Below are 17,668 nucleotides of genomic sequence, written 5' to 3'. Positions count from 1 at the left end.
ATTGCTCTATCTTGTCAGTATGAAGAATCTTTGGTTAAAGTTTAACTTTTGGATGTCTGTCACACTCCTGATCAGAGCATGGGCATCAGAGCCATTATATAGCCTATACTGTATGAGTCAGGACCCACTCACTTTTCAATATTATTAGTTTTGGACCCCCTAATGCTGAAGTAGTCCTGCACTTCTCTGGCGACTCTACATCACCGGGTCATTACAAATTGAGAATGAAACGCCCCAACACCTGCTGCCCTGCCCTGTGATAAGGCATGTCTGCAGCACTCATTCCCAGATTGACACGAAATCACCATGGTTCGTGTGTGCCCCTCCCTTCCAAATTTCAGAACGACCCGCCCGTTTTGAAAGCCTTTTTCTGAAATGTGAAGTGGGTTGAGTTATGTGCAGTTACACTTCAAGTTATTTCACGTGGCATAATTGAAGGGAAGAGCGAATCGGGCAGCACATAACTATGCAGTAGACTTATGTGTGTTAGGTACTGTAAGCCAACAGAACAGGCAGGCGGCCAGCTACAGTGCTGTACTATAGGGGGCATGATTTTAAACACGGCCCCAGAATGTAGCATTAAATCTACATGGCTACTCTAGCTGTTGGCAAACATCAAAATGTATCTTAAAATTAAACATCAAATACCCTAATTTTAAGTGTAAATAAACTACAAAATGAACAGCCACACCATGTATCAAAATACAATACTGTTTTTTTGCATTTTGAAATGAGCATGATATCACATCATAGCAAACCTTTCATATGTTCCCTTTAATCTCCTTCATCAGTACACTGACTGTTGATTAAGTGCACCAGCTTTTCTCTGCCCACGAGACATGACATTACCTGTCAGTAGTGAACAGATCAATATGTTGACTTGCCTATAGCATACCCTAAATACTGTATCAGAGAGGCACTCAAACATTCACAACTGGACTTGTCAAGCGGTACAAAGTACACTGTCAATGCATGCCCAGATTGAGCAATGTTGCAGGACAACTATATAACCGGCTCCATGTCATGATGATTAAAATTAGCAATATGATGATGTTATAACAAGTCTAGGCATATTAAATTAAATGAATGAATTTTCATCATGTTGCTTTACATGGGGACGCTTGTTGCAGGGCACAAAACTGGCTCCTTGTGCTCCAATTGGATGATTAAAGTTCTCAAGAAATTTGAGGTTGGTGTTCGTGTGAGCAATGTGCACGTTACTCATCTTGCACTGAATCATCTTCCTGAATCTCAGTGTTTTAATCACAGCAACTCTGGGAAAATTACACGTCAGCACCAGTCAGAGGCTGCATTTATTGTTTTGCACTTTTATGATTATAACATTACATTTAGCAGACACTTTGATAAAATGCAATGACAATATATACTATTTTGTATTTAAATACATGTATCTGAAATACTGCCTATCCCTGGCTGTTGCCTGCAGCAACTCAAACTAGGTACTGATTTTTATCCTATTTGACCACTTTGCTATGTTGCCCACACTCTTGATGTTATAGCATTCTAAAAAGCAAGAACCTTTCCCATTTTAAATATAGGCAAATTCGTTTATTTGTGCGTCATTTTCCCAATCTTACGAAGATTAAGGGAAGCTTCTTTAACCCTTAGATGCATAAGTGGGGTCAAAAATGACCCCAGAGGTTGTTTTCTTGCAGTATCTTCTTAATTTTTATTTTTTTTCATTTAACCTTCCATGTATTCCTCAAATAGGTTGTCTTTGACATGAGGCCATTTGGATTTGTGTCTAATTATTATATTTTTAAAGTAATTTCATGTTTTGTATCAATACCACCGATCCGCATAAGTGGGGTCAAAAATGACCCCAAGCATTTTCTATGGAATTTCAAAAGTTAACCCTAGGATCTTTTGATTTTTATCAACTGTGGCAGTCAGGTATACATTTACTGTTGATTATCACATCTCATGTCAGCAGTTTCACCATCCTGAAGGCTATTTTTACACAACAACATAAATCTAAGTATCATCATATAATATGGTGGCCAAGCGTTCATAGCGACGTCGCTTTTTGATCCTTCGATGTCGACTCTTCCTATCATTGTGAAGCAGAATTCACCAAGCGATATTTACAGAGGGATTTGTTGATATAGTGTTCTTGGCCTGATTTGTATGACTTTTTATGCCTAAAAATAGGGCGAAAATTCATTTTTTAAGCCAATTGGCAGTATTTTCTGATTTACTGGATAACAAAAGAAGATATTCATAATCACCTCTGTAAATGTTTTTTTATTTGATATATTAACACTACAAAAAAACAATTTTTAACCTGGCTTTTTCCAATGGTCAAATTCTTCGCATCAAAACATATATGCAAATTAGTGCATATTTAATTAGACATGACCTAATTAGCATATTTAAACATAAATACAGAAAACTTGCAATACGTTTTTTTCTCTTATTTATGTGAGTATTCAACTGGTAAAGTTTCATGAAGATATCTCTAAGTTAAAAATGTTAACCTATTCACCTATGTTGAGATCATTTTAGGATGTTTATCTTTTTTGCCTTTCTAAAAGCTGTTTTGTAATAAAATGTTAATAAAAAGTGATACATCATATGTCCAACATGAAATAATAATTTTTTTGACAAATATATAATAAAAATCATCATCTTTAACCAAAATGAAAGACATTATTTGAGTTTAAAGCAAAAAACGCATGCATTCTAATTGGGGTCATTTTTGACCCCACTCATGGAAGAGTGTAGGTATTGGTAGCCTATGCATCTAAGGGTTAAACTATTCCATGTACTGTATGCTTGAATATTTTCTCAACTGAGAATATTTCCCATTTTGATTTTTATCACTTTGCCTACTTATAAGAAACAAAAGTATTCTCTTTCAGCGATGTCGTGTTTTGTTTTCAGTTAAAGAACAAGATTATGTGCTAATAATTTCCTGATTTTGTCGTATTTCCCTTCAAAACCTACCGTCTCTATGTGTCTTGCTCTTGTCCAAGTCCAAATGCTCTCCGACTCCCAACCGGTTTCAGTTTCAGTTTCATTTCTGCGCTCGAGAAGCTCAGCTCTGCGATTGCAAAACAACTGTCGGACTCACGGCGCGGCCAGTCCAAGGCAGGAATCATTATTGTTATGCATGTGTGTATGCTAAAGTGAATTCTTACTCAGTATCGGCTCGCCGTGTTTATTATATTAGCACATATGAACATCACATTATAGGATTTCTTCACCACATCCCCAAAATGTTATCCCAACCGATGAAATACATTTGCACCTATAACGAGGGTAGGTGAAGCGTGTTCTTATTCCTTTCTTTTTTATTTGGGGCACTGCCCTCACATTGTTTGTTTACGGTTTTTGGAGCCTGGGCTGCCTACAGAGACCAGGTTTTCTTTTTACAGTGTAGCCTACTCACAGAATGAGCAGAGAGAAGACTGCTGAATGTGACAAATGGGCTTGAAATCACATACAATCGATGACTGCACCTTTAAGTTTAAGTTTCTCCTATGGCACACAAAACACGTGTGATCTATCCACTGAGAACATGGACTGGGCTCAGGAGATATGGGCAAGCTCAAGGCTGTAGACTCAACATCGGGGGGCGGGGGCAGCCGTGGCCTACTGGTTGGGGCTATGAGCTTGTAACCGGAGGGATGCCGGTTGGATCCTCGACCAGTGCATGGCTGAAGTGCCCTTGAGCAAAGCACCTAACCCCTCCCTGCTCCTGGGCAGCTCACTGCTCTGGGTTCTTGTGTGCTTCACCTACACCGCATTATGTAATAATGTAATAAATGTGCACGCCATTATGTAATAATTGCCACATTTTGTAATAATCTGCCGCATTATGTAATAAACTTCTTGAACGCAATATGTAATACGTTTTGCCGCATTATGTAATAAGTTATTACATATTGCGGTTGTTACTACATAATGCGGTTGTTGCGTTTTTTTTTTTTGCCAAATGTAACAATTGGTGCATTATGTAGTAACCAACCAAAATTGCCATTTTCATTGATTAAGAACAGCATGATAATGTGTATTTTACTCAAAAATGATAAGTAAGGGGACAGTATGTTAACTATTGCTCAGCTTACATTGTAACAATCCACCTTTTAACTTTGGTTGTGCTCATTTAAATGCACAAGGGGTTCTTTTCAATTAATATTTGCAGTCATATTAGTCATGAGATCAAGTTTAGAGGTAAGTGCTTCTGATAGTTAACCACTTTATACAATTGTCAAGTAAATCTCTGTCTTTGCTCAAGCAGCAGCAAAGATAAGACATACAGCACCAAATTATTAAACATGGGCTGTGCACAAGATGGGTGTGCCATGCATTCTGTTTTCTGTTAACAGATATTATTATATTATTGGCTAAGTTAGCTGGTGTTGACATAGCCAACCATAAGCTAAGCTAACACATGTTACACATTAACATAAAATGTTTTCTTTTCAAGTTCATTGAGGACACAGTATCTCAGTCTAAATCCTGCTTAGTTTGTTGTAGTACAACAAAACAAAATTAATAATAATAAATATAGCTGCAAGCGGCGATGGCAGGTCCGGTCATTTCGGAATCTAACAAAGCAATACGTAATTGTTGGTGGGCATGTGCATGAGCAACACACATGCCCACCAAATTTGGTTAATTTTCATCAATGTATGTGTCAACCACAACAGACAACAGGCTAGGTGGCGCTATAGAGTCCCTAAGCCACACCCTAGGCCAAAGCTCTCTGACTAGCTGCAGCAATAACACACAAGCCTACCTAGTTGTCGTGAATGTATGTGTCAACCATAATAGACAATGTGCTAGATGGCACTATAGAGTCGCTAAGCCACACCCTAGGCCAGAGCTCTGTTTCTGACTAGCGGCAGAATTAACACACAAGCTCACCAAATTTGATTCATTTTCGTGAATGTATATGTCAACCACAACAGGTAACACACTAGGTGGCGCTATAGAGTCCCTAAGCCACACCCTCGGCCTGAGTTCTGTCTCTGAATAGCTATAGCAAAACACATGCCCACCAAATTTGGTTCATTTTCGTGAATGTACGTGTCAACCACAACAGACAATGCGCTAGGTGGCGCTATAGAGTCCCTAAGCCACACCCTAGGCCAGAGCCAAGGGGGCAGGCATATTCCCGGAAGTAGAGACACGAATTGAGCTGGTTATCAACACTCTGCTAACTCCCATGGACGGCCATAGATTGCAGATTTTTTTGCGATCCCATAACTTCATGTAACATGTGCCCTGTGTCGCCCTTATAGCTTCTGTGTATTCTACAGTATATAGGGTATCGAAGGCAAAACTAATTCACGTCTTCCCCGTATATAACGTTGGTTTCCCGCAAAAAAGTATAGTTAGCATGTCGGTTGGAGGGAAGCTAACGTTCGACAGGAGATTCCCCGTAATGTTTGGATAAGAAGCTCAGTCCAGCCTGCACGAAAACCATGACGGAAAGTCATTCGCAAGATCAGTGAAAAAGCGTGTAGCCTACGGTAGCCTACTGTTTGATAGGGTAAAGCATTACCTAGAGGCAAGTAAACAAAATAATAATATTAAAAACGAACATTAATAATGGATTGACAGTTGTTCTGAAAATCCCATCTATCAGACCAGTTAGGCTACAGCAATGTACAGGATGGCTAACGTCACAAAATGACTATGAGTCTGCGCAGTACGTAAAGTAAACAGATTTTTGTTTCAGCCCCCTCCCATTGAGAATAACGGAGTCTGTTTGTCCATTTCTTTTAGGTCTATGGCCAGAGCTCTGTCTCTGACTAGCAATAGCAATAACACACAAGCCCACCAAATTTGGTTAATTTTCGTGAATGTATATGTCGACCACAACAAACAATGCGCTAGGTGGCGCAATAGAGTCCCTAAGACACACCCTAGGCCAGAGCTCTGTCTTTGACTATCGGTAGCAATAACACGCAAGCCCACAACATTTGATTAATTTTCGTGAATGTATGTGTCAACCACAACAGACAACACGCTAGGTGGCGCTAGATAGAGCTCTGTCTCTGACTAGCGATAGCAATGATATACAAGCCCACCAAATTTGGTTAATTTTCGTGAATGTATGTGTCAACCACATCAGACAACACGCTAGGTGGCGCTATAGAGTCCCTAAGCCACACCCTAGGCTAGAGCTCTGTCTCTGACTAGCGATAGCAATAACACATATAATGTGCCCACCAAATTTGGTTCATTTTCGTGAATGTATGTGTCAACCACAACAGACAACGCACTAGGTGGCGCTATAGAGTCCCTAAGCGACACCTTAGGCCAGAGCTCTGTCTCTGACTAGCAGAAGCAATTCCACATGTAGCTGCCAAGTTACATCCAATTTAAAACCTTTTTTCTGCCTATAACACCAACTTCCTGTTTCTTGATAAGACGTCATAATTCAAACCTTCGCCATTTCGATATACTTCGACAATTAAAAAATCTGGTCGTAATTCCTCTTGAGCAACCCCTCAAGATCCTTTTAGTGCTTATATGACATGATTTCGATAAACCGTCTAGGAGATTTTTTTCAAAATATGTGATGTGCAGAAATCATAATCATAATCATAACTCAAAGATTCACTATAAAGTTGAAATGTAAAATTATTTAGATTAATAGAACACACCACCACAACACCACATGTCCACCAAATCTGGGCCATTTCCGTGAATGTATGTGTCAACCACAACAGACAACGCGTTAGGTGGCGCTATAGAGTCCCTGAGCCACACCCTAGGCCAGAGCTCTGTCACTTAGTAGTGTTACCAATTCCACACATAGCTGCCAAATTTCAAGAGTTTTAGAGCATGCCAAGTTGGTGAAAAAAGGCAAAACGTGGCCCGGAAGAAATTTAATCTGAGCAAAAACAATAGGGCCTTGCACCTACGGTGCAGCCGCTTCAGCACCTCGGTGCTCGGGCCCTAATAACTTACGTTTAAACATTGCCTTTCCACTAGCAGGCCTAGCCTATCCAGTACTGAGTCCCAATCAGTACCTTGCAGGAGGAGCAATATCAAGTACTGGCTTAGGCTAAGTGCCTGAACAGCATAAATCAAAGGGAATTCTGATAGGCAGTTCCCTCCATATACTGATAGTTTGGCTATACTGTATGTGTGTGAAATTTGAGTCATGGCCTGTTTTACTGTAGGTAAAGAACATTGTTAAAATTCACTTTATTATTCTGCAATTCCTTTGTGTGATCAGTGTGTTAGGTTGTATGTTGCAGCTGAATTGTTTTTCATTTAGTTGCTTAAATACTTAATTGCATCCTTAAATTAATACTTATTTGTAAGCATTAATTTTGAGTAAAATACACATTATCAAGCTGTTTTTAATCAATGAAAATGTAAATTTCGGTTGGTTATTACATAATGCACCAATTGTTACATTTGGCAAAAAAACAAAATGCAACACCCGCATTATGTAGTAACAACCGCAATATGTAATAACTTATTACATAATGCGGCAAAATGTATTACATATTGCGTTCAAGAAGTGTATTACATAATGCGGCAGATTATTACAAAATTCGGCAATTATTACATAATGGCGTGCACATTTATTACATTATTACATAATGCGGTGTTATTACATAATGCGGTGCTACACACCTCACACTGGGTGCCTCTCATTCGTGTTTTATAGATCCTCCCTTCCTTCCTTGATCCTCGTCCTCACTGATCTGCACAAAGAATGATGGGACGACAACAATGGTATAGTTTATCCAGTGCTAGTTAAAGATCAGTTGGAACGAGTCTGGAGGACCGAGCATCGAGGATCGTCTCTGCTTATACTTGTATACACATGTCCCATTATACAAATTCATGAACAGATGGAGTCATGAGAGCGGGTTTCAGCTTGTGCAGTCTGTGAAAAGACAACTGCAAGAACTGGATGCAGGTGCAGACACAATATTTTAAGGACATGTGGCATGGTGGTATAAGTCCCACCCAGTCTGGGGCAAGTCGGACAGCATTTCTTTGCATTGTGTGCATCCCAGCATGCATCACATCAAGTCAGATCTGCGCAGATCTGCATCAAGTCGAATGGGCCTATATTGACTGACAGGCAGGGCTTCAGTGATGTCACATCCTTTGGCCAGTTGGTCAAATTACACCTACAGGTCCTCTTAGTTCAGTCAATTCACTTTTGAGGCCTGCTGGAGGAGCAGGGTCTATTCCTCCCCCCTTTGTAACCAAATTTGTGTAGCTCATGTCACGGCCGGCTCGTTCACAGACCGCAACAAAAAAGAGACAAACAACACAGTTTAAATAGATTATTTATTAAGATTAAGCAAAAATACTACTGTCTACTTTCATTTGAGTTTGTAGTTCACATAGCATGTTAGAGGAGTCAGAGGAATATAGTGACAATATATCTCTTTCTCTCTCTTTCTCTTTCTCTTTCTCTGTCTCTCTCTCTCTCTCTCTCACTCACACTCACACTCACACTCACACACACACACACACACACACACACACACACACACACACACACACACTCACACACACACACACACACACACACACACACACACACACACTCACACACACACACACACACACACACACACACACACACACAAACACACAAGAAGGCTGGGCTGTGGTTCTATAACTGTTTCCATTTTGTGTAACTGTCACATAGTGTGTGCATGTAGTCACGTAGCTCTGACAACTAGTTGAAAACAACTTCACTCAGGACTGAGGACAGAGTAAAAGTGTGATCAGATGAGCTGCGATAAAAATTCAACATTTTGAGGATTTTTCTTGGCTTGAGATAAGTCATCATCTTTATAAGGTAATCAACTTATTCTGTAAAAAAATATGGGTTGATTCAGACTTAGAGTAAATTAATATTTTAACTTTCATGTTACCACTTCTAGCCTTGGTAGGAAAAATAACATTAACTGGCCGCTCTACTTCTCTACGTCTGACTTCTTCATTACATTTAACTATAGGCCTACGGCGCAAAACAATAACAACAGAGACATGTGGAGTGTTAGAACCTAAACTAAAAGTTTACTGTCCAGAAGTGTTCAACATGTTTGTGTAAACCGACTTCCATTCAGTCAAAACAGTGAAATTAAAATGAAAAAGGAGATGGAAAAACTGTGATAAAAGCTCACCTCTTTATTTTTCGTCTTAAAATCATTTTTTATCTTAATATATTATGCTGCATAATATATTAAGATAAAAAATGATTTTAAGACGAAAAATAAAGAGGTGAGCTTTTATCACAGTTTTTCCATCTCCTTTCTAATAATTTATGCAGCCTTCTCAAGAATCAAAAATGAATCAAAACAACTAGGTATTCTATTGTTACCTCGTTGGGATCTCATGTGGCGTAGCTTGAAATTCAAATGGGGTCAGCTAAGATACGGGGTAGCCTATCTTACAATTCAACATGTCATTACATGATATGATAAAAAAAGAATGTTATGTCCACAACACTGCTTTGAGCTCCCATTTAATGTTTAAAAAACAAGCAACATTTCAACACTACTACTACTACCCTAAGACCAGGTAGGGCCGAAATGTTGCTTGTTTTTTATTCATTAAGTTATGGGAGCTCAAAGCAGTGCTGCAGTGAAATGAACAACTGTCCACATACTGTAATTAGCCCCAATTCTCACTTAGGTGACCAAAATCCCTCTGGAGCACATGCAGGTTAAGCTAATTAGTGATTGAAACAAAGATGTCTGATATTGGCCACTCTGAAAAAACGATCAGATTGGTAAACAGTCGAAACAGTTTCTGAGAATATAGCCTACGTGATATCTGTCAAGCCACAAGAGGACTTGTTTGTACTTTAAGGGGAAATAGCTACGTGCAAAAAGCATGTGTACGTGTCATTTGTCAGACAGTCAACCAGAGTACTGTAGGTAGGAGAGGCAGCGGGGACAAAACAGAAAAACTGTGGTTTCCTGTGTAAGGGCTTGAGTTTGTGTCAGGCACTGTGACTATGTGAGGTCGAAATGAGACGATTAAACAGAAAGCGAAAGGAGAGACAGTCAGTGGACCCAACGCCTGCACATAACACTATTATGAATGATTCCGATCCGTTCATGGCCTGAACTTAAAGGGATATTCCGCCGTTTTTGGAAATACGCTCATTTTCCACCTCCCCTCGAGCAAAACAATCGATATTTACCTTGTTCCCGTTCATCCAGCCATGCTGTGAGTCTGACGATACAACTTTTAGCTTCAGCCTAGCATAGATCATTGAATCGGATTAGACCATTAGCTTCTCGCCTGCTAGCTTCATGTTTAAAAGGGACTAAGATTTCTGGTAATTTTCCCATTTAAAACGTGTCTCCTCTCAAGTTAGAAAGTGCAATAAGACCAACTGAAAATGAAACCTGGCATTTTTCTAGGCTGATTTGACATGGAACTACACTCTCATCTGGCGTAATAATCAAACTACTGGCACTACTACTGCTTGTTGTCTATGGGGACTATTTTCAGATGCTGCGTGCGATATCACTGCACCTATGGTACGTTTGCAAGTTGCCTTGATTATTACATCAAGTTACTTTCTAACTTGAGAGGAGACAATTTTTAAATGGGAAAATTACCAGAAATCTTAGTCCCTTTTAAACATGAAGCTAGCAGGCGAGAAGCTAATGGTCTAATCCGATTCAATGATCTATGCTAGACTGAAGCTAAAAGTTGTATCGCCAGACTCACAGAATGGCTGGATGAACGGGAACAAGGTAAATATCGATTGTTTTGCTCGAGGGGAGGTGGAAAATGAGCGTATTTCCAAAAATGGCGGAATATCCCTTTAACCCTGTATGGCCACCAGATGTCGCCATTTCACTGGTTGTTTTTACATACAAAAAAGCCTGAAGTGCAGTGCCATGCCGCCATCTAGTGGCCTTAAATATGTAATGTAGCCCCTTATATATATTAGAAAAGAAGCGACCGTCGAATAATCTTGCACTTCCTTATAAATTGTGGTGTATGATCAAGGTACGTTTTGAAATGTAATTACTCTGGCAGTCGACGTTAAACGACCATCATTTTGAGCAATGATCACAGTCTTAGGGGCTGACACTTTGCATAAGATTCCTCCTCACTACTTCAACCAAATTATGTTATTCCTGCTGTATATACAGTATGTTGTAGCCTACCTATCCATTATGTGATCAAACTAACACTGCTGACTTATGCCAGCAACCATTTCACTTTGATAATAAACTACATTTAGGCTGGCATTTAGGCTAAATGTTGTTTATTATCAAAGTGAAATGGTTGCTGCCATAAGTCAGCGGCGTTAGTTTGATCACATAATGCAGTGGTTCTCAAATTTTCACAATGAGTACCACCACAGAGAACAATGGACTCTCCAAGTACCACCATTATGACCAGCATTAAAATACAGTAGCGTAGGCCAGTCATATATTTTACATTGTACATACTGTCTTGCATTGTTTTGTTTAGTTCTTTTCAAGAAAGATAAAAACGAATGGATATTTTTTTTAAAGCAATTTTTCATTAGATATGTTTTTATATCATTTGAAGTGATTATTTATTAAATAAAACATCTTGGAGACTCCCTGAGTACCACAACAGAGTACCGTACCACAGTTTGAGAACCACTGACATAATGTACATGTATTGCTTATGGTGTATACTCTCTGATGCCCTCACAGCAAGCCATTGCACGTCTTCAACACATGTTTACTAAAGGGAGAGTGTAGTAACCCCTCCTACTCTAAAACCTAGCTCTACAGTGTGCCATGTACGCAGACTGGCTGCAACACTGATGAACCAGGCTCATTATTATGGCCGTCTGAATGCTTATTCAGACATTATGGCAACACTTCATTATACTGTAGTAGCCATCTCTGAAAGCTATGTTAAAAACACTTGTGGGGGAGCAAAGCCTTTCTTGGCCACCTATTTGCCTGTAATATCTCACATACCCTAACACTCCATTGACTTTAATGCAATACTATTACTACACATTCATAATTCCCATAGGGTTAGGACATTCGGATAGTCCTGATGTCCACTGCAGAGGACATCTAATAACACAGCAATTAAGAACATTTTTGGAATTGTTTTTGCTGCAACATGTTTCTTTAGACCAACATACATCATCTAAAAAAAATCTCAAAATTAAAACTTTTTTTTTCCGGGTCTCAGGAGGATATCACCAGTTTACATGGACATCATGATATCAGTATAGTGTAGCCTGGTATGCTTTCTGTAGTGAAGTGGTAATGACTTTTGATGCAAAGAACATTTTGCCTATGCGAGACTCGTGTTCGAAACCCAGCAAAACCTCTGCTGTTTTACTTGGACAATGTTCCTGTTTGTAGAGCATTGTGTGTATACAGTATAATGCTTGAGCAGACATGCATAGACTTCATGAACCAGTGATGTCTGCATGTTTTTGGCAAGATCTTTATTCATCAGTCTCACTGGGCTTCGTGAAAATGTGAATCTTCAGCACTCGAGGGGGGGAGGAACAGAGTGCTGTTAACAGTAGGGAGGGCCTTAAATTCACTGATTTTGTGCTAATATCACAATCTGACATGCTCACCATCTAAACTGGCACACCGGATATCATGACTGCGGTGACTGGTTGCAGGAATTGCCATCTTAACAAAAGGTGGCTGCTTTCAAGAGCTTTGCTTACTTCTTTTGTTTACTACATTACTCTTATCTCATTTCTGTTAACTTTCAGTGTGGCTCTACAATGTAACTATAAAAAGCCATGAAATAGCCAAGGTGTTTCAAAACTCTTCACCTAGACGAGTGTACAAAGTTGGTAAACAATAGCGTTCTACCACCTGGAAGTGTTTTATCGCTAGCCCTATGTGTATGCCAGTTAGCAGATGATGTACATGATTACATGTAAAGATCTAAGCAGGTCAAGCCTTTGCCACCTGGCCATGTGTGACCTTAAAACTTCATTTACCTGGGCTACTCACCCTTTGACCACTCCCTGATGAAGGCCTCAATGGCTGAAACCGGTTTGACCTCTGTACTCCATGATTTTAATGAAGGGTTTCTAAATTTTAATTCCTTGAATTGAAGGAGAGTGCCTGGAGAACTAATCTTTGATTGAAGCTGCTTCATGATAACAAGTGTGCCCCTTCATTTGGAGACAAGACAATCAGGCACTCGGTACAGTAACTACTTATCTTTTATGTCTTGTATATGTATTTGTTTAATTTAAACTTTTTGAATGATGATGTTCTAAATAGCCAGATTATGCGGTAACATGCTTAAAGACTTTTTGGTGTGCACCAGAGAGATATATTCCTTCAATCTCTGCTAAGGATATAAGAAAAGAAGCCCAAACAAGATCAGGCTATACACTGTGGTGATGATACAAACTGTGCTATTGTTCATGGACTTGATCCCACTGATTCCACCTACACTTCCTTGTGCCTTGTAGAACTGTTTTTTGGCAGTGAACGAATAACTGTCTTTCTCTGACCTCCAGATAAAGATGTTGGTCAGTGCTGACTTCAAGACACCTGTGTGTGACTACAGCCTCTCCTGCCTCTGAGACAATGTCAGGGGAAGCCACTGTATCAGAACTGGGTCGCTCTAAGGAGCGCTCTGACTCTGGAAGGTGAGTGCTCCTTAAGAGCTGTGCATGTAGATTATATATTTTGATGCCACTGGGAATGATAATGCCACTGACTATATACTAAAAGAGCTATTCTACACTAGAGAAGTCTCTTTATTCTGGAAACAATACTAACTACTGCAGATTTCTTATCTTGACATAATATTAATAACACTAGCAGTTTTTGTGTAAAGCAGAGTTCAGATTACATGGCACAAAAACATTGAATCACTGTGCAGAACACATTAGAGGACTTTCTTGTGATCGGGAGGCCTGATGTTTTCTACACAATATTTTGATTATCAAATTTAATGTGACATTTCCTTTGGCAGTTGTTAACCCATACAATATATTCCGGTTCTCAAGTTATTCTTTCTGTTCCTTAGTGTGATGGAGAAAAGATCAGCATCCCCTACACAGAGCAGTGTGTCCATGAAGAGTGATCATTCTAAAGGTGACGCGCCCGACTTCAGAGAGGGAGCGCCGTCCTCTGACCAAAGGTATTTACAGCTGTATAATTTCTATATATTTATAGTTAGGAGAAGGTGATTAAGATTATGAAATTGTCCACATGTGTGTTGTTGCATTTATGTTGTAAGCAAATAAGTGTAGATGAAGCCACATTTTTTAATATTTTAAATTCTTCAAGGTACATACAGTATATTGCTCAGTCTCTCAACCAACTTTTGTCGTCAGCTGGAATGGATTTCCAACAGTTTTAATGGAGTACCCATACATTTTGAGTACTTGTTGGCTCTTTTAGTTCACTGATTTGAAATGTTTTTGAACGTTCACTCTCTCAAATTGGATCCCTAGTGGGATGGAGAAAAGATCAGCATCCCCTACACCGAGCTGTGTGTCCATGAAGAGTGATCATTCTAAAGGTGACGCGCCCGACTTCAGAGAGGGAGCGCCGTCCTCTGACCAAAGGTATTTACAGCTGTCACTTTCACCAGAAACATGTGTTTCATGTTTAGAGCAAAGACATTGACATGCTTGAATGTACTGTATATGTTAATTTTTATGCCAAATCTATCCAATATCAAGGCACTACTAGGGTACTTCAGTGAAACCTATTTGAGATGGTGTGTTTCCCATCACGGAAGATGGTCAAGGTTGCCTGGCAGTGTTGCCTTTTTTTCATAATTTTCTGGCGATGGACATTTTCCACTAATCCCTACTTTCACAGCTTTTCGTTTACGTGTGCCCAAGGCAGACTTTTTTTTTTTTTTGCTTTTGGCTTCACAATTGCCCCTCCTCTCTATTCAGTATTAATCATCACATTTTTCCTTTCATTTTCAAAATATACAGTAATATCAGTCAAAACCTTGGCCACACACCAACTCATTTATTTTCTTTCAAATCCAATAATATTCTGCAAGTAAGAATTGGTCTGGTGTTAAACCACATAGACCGCATCAAGACCAACCAAAAAAAGAGTAGATTTTCATCACCCAAGTATCATATTCAACAATGCAATTCCCAAAGGGTTGAATATGGATTGTTGGCTATAGGAGCAGTCTACCAAACACTTGTCTACCAAACTTCTTTTCTGAACAAAACTTTCAGACAAGGAGATCAGCAGAAGTAAAAATGTAGTAGGCTATGACATGATGTCAACATTTCATTAACGTTGAAGATGTTGAATTTTGACACTAATGACAGCAATATGCCTGGATTTCACATTCAAAGTGTCACATTAAATTCTATCAACAACCAGCACTGTCGATCATGCATCCCTAGTTCCTGTTGTGATATGTAGTGCACGATGGAAATAATTATCTAGTAGCAGTCTTGTAAATAGTGACCCTGCGTGATAGTTGTGTAGATGGAGTAGTGACTCAGAGAGGGTCTGAGACTAGTCTTTCAAAAATATTTTCCAAATCTTAGCAAAGTCTGTCAGTGTAAGGAGGGCTTAAGCCATGGAGACAGTATTTTTCGTTGATAAAGCACTACAGATCTTGCACCCGCATACATTATAGTCCCAAATCACAAACAGTGGATTAGCTAAGGGCAGTGAACAAAATGCTTCACAAATAGCATTTTTTTCCCAAAACAGCTCCAAACCACATCAGTAGATTGCTCAGGGTCTCTACACATTATGTTAAATGACTAACCGAATGGATTTATGAATGAAAGTCGAGATCTCACATCATACAGTGTATTCGAGAGGAGCTGGTAAAGGGAGAGTTGGTAAGTGTTCTTAACAGTCTTCTGTCATAAACTCTGGGTTCGCTATGTACATTGTTGGCACTTTGTTTTATGTGTAAAGACCCTGAGCAAGCTACTAATGAGGTTTGGTGCTGTTTTGAACAATATTCCTAATCCACTGGGGAACTATAATGTATACCGATGCAAGCTCTGTAGTGCTTAAGCAGCTAAAAACACTGTCTAGGCTACATGGCTTAGTTGATGTGTTTTCAAGAGCCTGAGGTCAATGTTTGCCGGAGTTACACTTTAAGTCTGGACAGAAAGAAGAAGACCACTTCAGAATAGTTCACTCTTTGTTCCTTTGTTCCTGTAGGTACTACAGGAACAAAGTGTAGGAGAATGCAAGCCTTCTGATACTGGCCAGTGTGCTTCTCTCCAGGCTGCCTTTAAGAGATTTCATTGAGCATTGCACAGAGCAAATGAGAACAAAAACATAACTAAAGCCTCTCCCAAATAGCAAAATATTTATGGTGTCCTTTTCTAAGACACGTTCAGTTTCATCTGTGAGCATATAGCTAATGTGACTTGCTAAAAAAACACCAGTTACAGTCCATGCACCTTAAACTAGTTAAGAATATGTGCAATAATGTGTAAACTTATAGACAATCAACATAATCCAAATATGTACAGTATCATCTGTTTTTGCCCCATGACTTACCAAAATCATGCAGCTATACACAAGAATGTCTTAGATTCCATTACTTTCGAGGAAGAAATGAAACATTTTCTCAATAATTTGTTAGGGTACCAACAAATTCTGTCATGACTGCGTATGCTGAAAATGTTTTTAGAAGTGAAAACATGTCTTCTGTAAACTGTTGTGATTCCTTTCAGAGAGCAACGCAGAAGATGTGAACTAGAAGCCAGTGGTCAGAATTTAGAGCAACACGATTTAAAACACATTTTCCAGGTTTGTGAAAGCTAACAGTACAGTATGTGTGCATCTGTTTATTTAGTTACTGTATATCCAATAATCATGCTGGTATTTATTGGTACAGTATGAGTGTTGTGTGTTTACTGAATGTTTTAGGGATGAAATAGCTAGTAAACACTTTTAAAGAGCATAGCATATTTTAAGTAAACATAAAGAAATGGTATGGCTTGCTTTGTTGACACATCAGAGACACGTGCAGGGATTCTTAACCTTTTTGACCTCGAGGCCCAATTTTTAGTACAAAGTGGCCCATTAAATATTAACCCCCCCCCCCCCCCCCCCCTCATGGTGCATTCAAATGGTGCACTGTCACTTTAAGACTCTTGCCGGCTCCACTCAGTGGCTGCTGTGCCCAGGGGGTCAGGATTTGACTGATTAGCTTCGCCAGAGAATGTCTAATAAGGGGAGAACGACCACTCGCTGAATACTTCCGCATGGTACTGCAACTGGAGGGCGGTCACGAGCAAGTGAAGAATGAATGGAGGTGAATGGAGTTTCTCCTAAAATCCACTTTTCTCTGGATATCATTTTTTTGTGTAGAAATCGGAATATTGCATGTGAAAGGGGGGTCAAGGAAAACACACATGGCTGAGTATTAGATTTTTTAAGTCCCTTAATTGCTCTAAAAAGCCTTTCAAACGTGTCAATGACGTCATTCATTAGCAGGGTGGTAGTGTGTTATGGCAATAGGGTTGCCAACCGTTCCGTATAACACGGAATCGTCCCGTATTTGACACCTAAAAGTCTTGTTCCGTATTGAACTAATACAGAACGCTGTTTGTTCCGTATTTTTGAGAAACTGCTCAATGCACACATACTACAATTAAAAACATACACACAAAAAAAGCCTAAAAAACTCCCTGACGCAACGTGGAGCTTGCTGGTCTGCGAGGCATGGAGTGAGGTCCGGTGCTTCA

At 39.5% G+C, this 17,668-nt stretch overlaps 1 protein-coding gene across 1 annotated transcript in view; it reads left to right on the top strand.

Annotated features, from left to right (window-relative positions):
• The first annotated feature begins 8,700 nt into the window (after positions 1 to 8,700).
• Positions 8,701 to 17,668, top strand: part of LOC134069460 (protein NLRC5-like) — a 108,130-nt gene continuing 99,162 nt past the window's right edge. The window contains exons 1-6 of the mRNA XM_062525423.1: positions 8,701 to 8,815; positions 13,066 to 13,155; positions 13,478 to 13,609; positions 13,993 to 14,106; positions 14,423 to 14,536; positions 16,652 to 16,727. Of these exons, the coding sequence (XP_062381407.1) occupies positions 13,548 to 13,609; positions 13,993 to 14,106; positions 14,423 to 14,536; positions 16,652 to 16,727 (366 nt within the window). The 5' untranslated portion in view covers positions 8,701 to 8,815; positions 13,066 to 13,155; positions 13,478 to 13,547. The remainder of the gene's footprint in view (positions 8,816 to 13,065; positions 13,156 to 13,477; positions 13,610 to 13,992; positions 14,107 to 14,422; positions 14,537 to 16,651; positions 16,728 to 17,668) is intronic.

The sequence above is a fragment of the Sardina pilchardus genome, chromosome 21, assembly GCF_963854185.1.
Source record: "Sardina pilchardus chromosome 21, fSarPil1.1, whole genome shotgun sequence".
In the NCBI taxonomy this organism is placed as follows: domain Eukaryota; kingdom Metazoa; phylum Chordata; class Actinopteri; order Clupeiformes; family Clupeidae; genus Sardina; species Sardina pilchardus.
This window is presented reverse-complemented; position numbering and strand designations above follow the sequence as displayed.